Genomic DNA, 7,678 nt, shown 5'->3' on the forward strand with positions numbered 1-7,678 from the left:
AACCAATCGATTTTATTTGATTATCTTTCAACTTATTGATTATATCACGTTGAACAACACGTTGAAAAACACGTTGAACAAAAGTTGTAAATCTGGATCAGAAGTACATTTTTACCATCTATTACTTTTTTCCATTTTTTTCCGAAAATTATTAGTTGCCCCAGGGGCTTCTTTTCCCCTTATCCAGTCGGACTGAACTTTCTCACAGATTATTTGTTCGCAATTGAAAATTGCAACTTCTTTTTATCCCATTCTCTTTCTTTCTGACCTTTTTAGTCCCCTTCATAAAAATAAATATAACACATTTCCAATTAATCGACCTATCTTTGTTTTTCCCTCAAATCTAATAGCCATCCCTTCACGTGATTCGTTACCATACTATAAATTACAAAGAAGCGGATATATACTTTATAATTCTAAAAGAAACAAAAATACAGTTTATATTATAAATATATCTTTTATTCAACAATTGGTAACAACTTGATTATTTGAAATGAAAAAATATCTCTCTTAATTACTCAAATATCAAAAATATCAAAAATTAACAAGCATTGCAGGTACAAAATCATCCTTTCCCAATTTTTTTTTCTCTGATGTTTGTCCTGGGAACATCAGAAGAGCATTAGCATCTCTACAACTGAGTAGCTTGCTACTGATTTGATTTCCTGTGATCTGCGCCACTGGGACTAGATGGTCATCCCAATTCAAAATTGCTCTTGCATATTCAGGACGCGGATCCAAATTATACGGCGCGTTCAACTATAGATGTTGAAATAACATTAAGACAAAACGCAAATATTTGAAATATATATATATATATATATATATATATATGTATATATACGCGATCTTACATACCTTTGCACGTACTATGATATCTTTTGTGTGATTAAAACTCATCTCGTTCAGGAGAGGTAAAAGAAACAATTGTGCGGTAACGATAGCAGAAACCGGATTTCCTGGCAAACACATGAAATATTTTTTTCTATCTTTCCATGTGACTGTTGCAAATGTTGTTGGTTTTCCTGGTTTCATATTTACGCGACCTAAAAATTCGATATTGAAAAAAAAATGCCACACTTTATATATTTTACTTTTAATAACTTATAATAACAAAATAATTACCAAACAGTATAGTAGCTTCCATATCTGTCAAAATTTGCTTTAACATATCTTTATCACCCATTGATACGGAACCTGTTGTAACAATTACATCCACCTTGTTTAGAGCATTACTGATTGTTTCCAATAATTTTCCATAACTGTAAAGTAAAAAAATATATATTATTTATATTATTAATAATTGTTACAAACAAAATAATACACTCTGTGTGTGCGCGTGTGTGTATGTGTGTAATATAAATTATAATAAATTCTATACTCACTCATCTTCTACAATTCCAAGATCGACCGGTTCAAAACCTTTTTTTTTCAATAGGCTGATCAAAGTTATTCTATTGCTATCGTAAATATGTCCTACTTCTAAAGACTGTTCATAAGTTTGTAACTCGTTTCCAGTAGACATTACACCAACACGTGGAAGTTTGCTGACTTTAACTTTGGCAATCCCACATGCCGCTAGAAGTCCCATCTCTACTGGACCAATATGTGTGAATTTGTTCAAAATTAAACTTCCTTTCATTATATCGGAACCAACAGGTCTTTAACATCATATAAATATATAAATAAACAGTTCACAAGTTCAATAAAACTTTCCATCAATAAATAAATCAATATCGAATTTTATACCTGATATCTTGTCCAAGAGTTGGTACACTCATTATCTCGATTTCTATCTCTTCTGTATTATCGGGGCTCTTTTTTATTAATTTTGTGTCTTCAACTTGCACAACCGCTGTCGCGTCTAAGTCGAAACAGTATTATAATAGCAAAGTGTTCAACATAAATAGAAATGCGTAAAAAAAAAGAAATAAATTATGCATAAATTTACCTTGAGGAACGGGTGCTCCTGTATTTACACGTACACAAGTGCCAGATGCAAGATTATACGTAAGAAAAGACTAAAACGGTTTCTTTTGTTAACTTCAAATTCAAGTCATCGTTGTATGTATAATCGCAACTTACTGTACTTCCTGCGTTTGAAGCACCTATTACTTTTCTGAGGCCTTTTCCATCAGAATGCAATACTGCGTATCCATCTTTTATTGAAGCTCTAAATGGAGGCAAATCGTAATCGCTATATATATCTTCAATTATTATTCTGTCCAGAGCGTCGTTCAGATTCACGATTTCAAACTCACTCTCCGATGTCTTTGCACTGTCGCGTATTATTTTCACAGCTTTTTCTACAGAAATCATAGAAAACGGGGATTCTCGTAACCGTGTTGCTACACACATATTTTTCTCTATCTAGAATAAATTAACCGTTTATACACTATCATATAGTCATCATGTTTTCATTGTTCTCACTTAAAAAAAAAAAATACTTACCGATCTTTTGCAATGATCCAAGGAAAAATGCGATTCAGCATGCAAGTCTTTTGTCACAGAAGACTCTCGCTGCATAACAGCATGTGCAGCTTGAATTTTAGTTTTATCATCCAAGATTAGACTTACGGCGTGTGGTATTATACATTCAATTATATGCATGCATTCTATTGCAGCTTTATGTGAGCCAGGTAAGTTGATGATCAATGTGCGATTGCGTACTCCACTCACAGCTCTGAAAGCAAATTATTTAATTACTTAAATTATTTTCTTGTGCTTTAACAAAATCAAAAAAATAAATATAACGTAATAATTACCGAGAGAGCATAGCCATTGGTGTTATTTTTAAGCTTGCTTCAAGTATGGCTGTAGATATTCCAGGAACTTCTTTATGCAAAATTTTTCTAGTTGCCTCTGGTGTAACATCTCTTACTCCCAAACCAGTGCCTCCAGTTGTAAAAATTACATCAGCTTTATCTTTATCACACCATTCAGTTAAATGTTTCTATATTATACATTTAATACATAAATAAAATTAATTATCTGTGTGCATTATGTGTATTTGTGTAGAGAACAAGTATTTAATATAATTACCGCTATCACATCTTGATCATCTTCTACAATTGCAGTACAAGATACTATTCCATCAAACATGTGTCTTTTTTGTTCAATATATGTTTTTAACGCAGGACCACTTTTATCTTGTGTCTTATCTTTTGTACAAGTATCACTTACTAAAACAATATAAATAATAATATAAATAATAATATAAATAAAAAACTATAATTAACTTTTTATCGGCAAAAAATATATTATATAACCAATATAAAAAAATATATATACATGATAATATGATAATATACCAAGATTAAATATAAGACATTTATATATATATATATTATTTTATCACACATTTCACACATTAAGTTTTGCAAGACTTGATTATTAAAATATTACAAGTACAAATTTTTCTGTTGAGATTGTTATTACTTATATATATTTAAATTTTCTTAATAACCAATTCTTATTTTTGTTTTAATTTTAACTAAAGCCAGTGGCACACAATGCTTTTGTGATTGGTGGATTGCTTGCGAGCGCAAGATCGATCAATTGTCATTTGAAAATCAAAGAATAATTGTCAAATCACCGTGATGTTGCATTTAGCACAACATAAGGCATCATGTGCCGCTGGTTTAAGTATAAGCAAGGATATTAATGTATCTGATACATGAAGTTATATCTTTTATTGTTAAACTTTATTGAGGCATTATTAATACAAGTTTCATACGTGAAGATACTCTTGTTTTGTTAAAACATTTCTATATAACTCTTATCGAAATATTTATATATTACATAGGTATTAATTATATTACATTTAATAAAAGAAAATATATTGCTAACTATATATTAAAGAATATACAAGATTCTGAGTTCTCTTGTGTTTTCTTGGTTAGCGAAAAAGAACTTGTGTAAGTAGAGTGTGTATATCATATTAATCTTATCTTACGTGTGCAAAACCACTCTTCTTTGGTTGTGTGTGAACAAAATAAATTTTTTAGTTCAGTTTTTCCAAAACATACCGTAACTATATTTGTTTACATACGTATACGTTGTTAAAGTACATACCAGTTAAAATTCCAAATCTTATTGCAATCGGCATCATTTTTCTTCGCTGACGTTTGCAATCCTCGAGTGTAGTCTCTCCTAAAATGATATACAACACGTAGCTTCTATGACTTGTTTAATTATCGCAACTCGATAACAAAGTGATAACTTGATAAGTTACGTAAAAAATTATAGTAAGATTTCAGTAATTTCGGAACCCACGTGACTGGTTTTTGGAATTTGAAATTTTCTCTTCCTTTTAATTAACAATCAATTGAGAGACAAAAGATATCACTGCTCAAAGAGAGAAGGTATGTTCTTGTGAGCGCATACGGGAAGAAAAAAAAAAATGAATCACAATTCATTGTAGACGGCTTAAGAGCCGTCAACAATGGAGAGTTGTAGGCCGTAACAGTAAGAAATTGACAAATCACAATCGATTATTCTTCTGTACTTTGTCTGTGATTGGTCAATTTCTTACTATTACGGCCTACAACTCTTAAGAGCCGTCTACAATGGAGAGTTGTAGGCCGTAATAGTAAGAAATTGACCGATCACAGACAAAGTACAGAAGAATAATCGATTGTGATTTGTCAATTTCTTACTATTACGGCCTACAACTCTCCATTGTAGACGGCTCTTTAAGAATAATCGATTGTGAATCATAGATCACTAGCAATAACAGAGCAGGCAGCGCTGTCAGCGGCCGGCCTAGCTATCCAAAAGCGGAGCCAAAAGACAAAAATCAGAAGACGTCCGGCTCGTGAAATAGTTAGGCCCATTCTACAATAAGATATTAGTTTAGTCGTAAGCTGTAAGTCGTAAGAAATGAACCAATCACAATCGATTATTCTTCTGTAATTTGTCTGTGATTGGTTCATTTCTTACGACATACAGCTTACGACTAAACTAATATCTTATTGTAGAATGAGCCTTAAACGTTCTTCCTAGCGGCCTTGTGGCAGTATTCTCTTAATTTGTACAGTGCTCGAATGTAAAAGACAGTGCTTAGTTACAAAAGTTATAAAGTCATTGATCAGTTTATTTGTAAGTTGGTGATTGGTAACTTTAAATGAAAGATTTTTTTTTGTGATTTACTCATATTTCTCTTTATTTCGTTCCTCACCGTAACGTCCCTTTTCGCTTTGCTCAAGGGTTACTCTTACAGTAGCCAATTGTTAGCTTTGGGTGCGTTCAGACAACTCAACAGTTGCACAACGGTTGAGAGATAATCACTTCTGATTGGATCATACTTTTGGAACCGCAGCAGATTTTGAAGAATAGTCCTATCATAAGTGATGATCTCTTAACCGTTGAGTTGTCTGAATGCACCCTTTAACACTGGGTGCGTTCAGACAACTCAACAGTTGCACAACGGTTGAGAGATAATCACTTCTGATTGGATCATACTTTTGGAACCGCCGCAGATTTTGAAGAATAGTCCTATCATAAGTGATGATATCTCAACCGTTGAGTTGTCTGAACGCACCCACTGTGGAGTAGAGGGGCTCTTGATAGAAGAGACGAGCAAAACGTGACGAGGTTTCATTCGCTACAGATATCTTCTTGCTTTGAACTTAGTAGTGTAGGTGATAAACACGTGTTGTATGAGTTGCGCAGTCACTCAAGAATATTGGAAAAATCATCAATACTGGGGAGAATTATTGCCGCTCAGAAAGAATTAGAAGTCACATTCTCGAAATTACTGGAGTCCTGCATCAATCGTCCTGAGACATGCAATATCTACATAGAGAAATAAGAAAAGGAAAGCTTTTTTCTCTCATATTTTGAATCTTGAGGTGAATTCTTTGATTTACATTTGAATATATTTATTGAAGTATATTATTTCAAATCCGGGAGCGGAAGTTCTAACAAATAAGATAACAGTGTGATTACAAATAAATTTACATTTAGTATCTTTTCACACAAAATTCTTTTTAGAATGCGGAATAAAAAATCGCCCGATAAAGAAATTCAAGTCGATTTAGAAGATCTCGAAACACGATTTACGAAACTGAGAACAGTAGACTTAGATAAATCCAAAGTAATGGAAAATCAAAACCCTTTGTTAAGACACTGCACAGAGAGAGAGAGAGAGAGAGAGAGAGATAACATAGTTGGATCATCACGGCAGACGTTCAAGTCGCGGGAGAATAGGTTATTCGAGGACAGAGTAAAGCCGTACTGGTGGACACGTGAGATAGAGGAGCTCCGAAGAAAATATATCAAGCAGAGGCGGATATATACAAGAGCAAGAAGGAGGACAAAAAATACAAAGGAGGAAGAAATAGCTGAAATCAAGGAGAACTTAAATGTTGCCAAAAGAACGCTTAAAACTGCTATTAAAAAGTCCAAAGAAGAAATCGCAGACCGACTATTTCGCACCGATTTGACGAAAGAAATATTAAGAAAGCACTACGAGGGCGAAGCGGAAACCTGCTTAGAGCAATGTCCCATTGAGCGGAGATCTATAGCGGAACGGAATGTGCCGGACCGGCTCGATCAATCGTAACCACAGAAAAAGCGAAGGAAAGAAAACGGAATGGCTATGGCCACGTTCAGCAGACTGAGCAGATCAGTGATCGCTTAGTCATTCTTTAATATGATTGAATCTTGCCTTTAGATCTTCGCTGGATCTAAGTGTAGAAACCAATCATATTGAAGAATCACTAAGCGCTCACTGATCTGTCAGCTCTCAGTCTGCTGAACATGGTCTATGATTGGTCGAGCTGATTCCGCACATTCCGTTTCGCTATAGATTTGCGCTCAATGGGACATCGCCCTTAGAGAACTTTCTACGGAACAGTGTGACCGGAATATCAGATAAAAAATTTTGCCAAATATATCACCACGAAAGTGCGAGCTGTAAACCAGCATAGCATACAGACGCAGAGATGCCAGTTGCGGACGCTAGCAACATGCAACAGCAAGTGGAGGGGATACGCACACAGGCGAACAGCCGTGTACGTGTGCGCTCGACGCTTCGGCCAGCTTCGAGCAGTAGAGAGAGACGGACATATATAACCGCTCTCTTTCTTTCGCTATAGCTATAGCTATAGCTATAGCTAACTGCCAGCCGCGAGAAGCGTGCCTAGTTGCTAGCCCGTTTCTTATGCCGTTTCTTCTCTCTTTCTCTTTCTCTTACTCTCTCATACTTACATGGGCTGCGTTTCGATCTTCACTGCCGATACTGCAAATCTACAGCACATGTGACGTAAAGTATAGATTTGTAGTACTGGCAGTGGATATCGAAACACAGGCTAAATAAATCTGAAAATGCGTAATATTATGTGTCAAGAGAAGTAATAACAATAAAGTAGAATTTAATGTATTATACAAAATAGAATTTAATATATTATACAAAATAATCAATACATCAAATGTATTGAAAATCAAAACTGATCAAATAATAAACAAAAAGCAAGAACAATAATTTTTTATATAACAAATATTATATATACAGACATAATAAATAATAATAAATTTCTTTCTTTTAACTATGTTATACTACTAACTACCGTGATTATTAAGAGTATGAAAGAAACACAAAACCCATAAAATGTAATTATTTTTGTATCATTTATTTAAACTTATTATAACAAAACATTGATTTTTTATGAAGCAC

General features: G+C 33.8%; 1 protein-coding gene and 1 long non-coding RNA gene across 3 annotated transcripts; one reads left to right on the forward strand and one right to left on the reverse strand.

Annotated features, from left to right (window-relative positions):
• Positions 1-437: 437 nt before the first annotated feature.
• Positions 438-4,391, reverse strand: LOC109853407 (gephyrin). 2 transcript variants are annotated; one of them, XM_020425525.1, is made up of 12 exons: positions 4,235-4,391; positions 4,075-4,152; positions 3,043-3,182; positions 2,766-2,953; positions 2,452-2,683; positions 2,086-2,370; positions 1,952-2,021; positions 1,750-1,864; positions 1,386-1,661; positions 1,126-1,262; positions 859-1,046; positions 438-759 (listed from the first exon to the last, which is right to left on the reverse strand). In XM_020425525.1, exons 2-12 carry the CDS (start codon positions 4,109-4,111, stop codon positions 535-537), a joined length of 1,893 nt encoding a protein of 630 aa, XP_020281114.1. In that variant the 5' UTR covers positions 4,112-4,152; positions 4,235-4,391; the 3' UTR covers positions 438-534. The 2 variants fall into 2 exon arrangements, with proteins under 2 accessions (XP_020281114.1, XP_020281115.1); XM_020425526.1 differs by having other exon boundaries at positions 4,276-4,383.
• A 1,206-nt stretch (positions 4,392-5,597) lies between these two features.
• Positions 5,598-6,576, forward strand: LOC109853429. The gene is made up of 2 exons (XR_002250114.1): positions 5,598-5,852; positions 5,995-6,576. It is a non-coding gene; the product is annotated as an uncharacterized LOC109853429 (long non-coding RNA).
• Positions 6,577-7,678: the final 1,102 nt, after the last annotated feature.

This window comes from Pseudomyrmex gracilis, unplaced genomic scaffold, assembly GCF_002006095.1.
Source record: "Pseudomyrmex gracilis isolate BER0280 unplaced genomic scaffold, ASM200609v1 scaffold_48, whole genome shotgun sequence".
NCBI lineage: Eukaryota > Metazoa > Arthropoda > Insecta > Hymenoptera > Formicidae > Pseudomyrmex > Pseudomyrmex gracilis.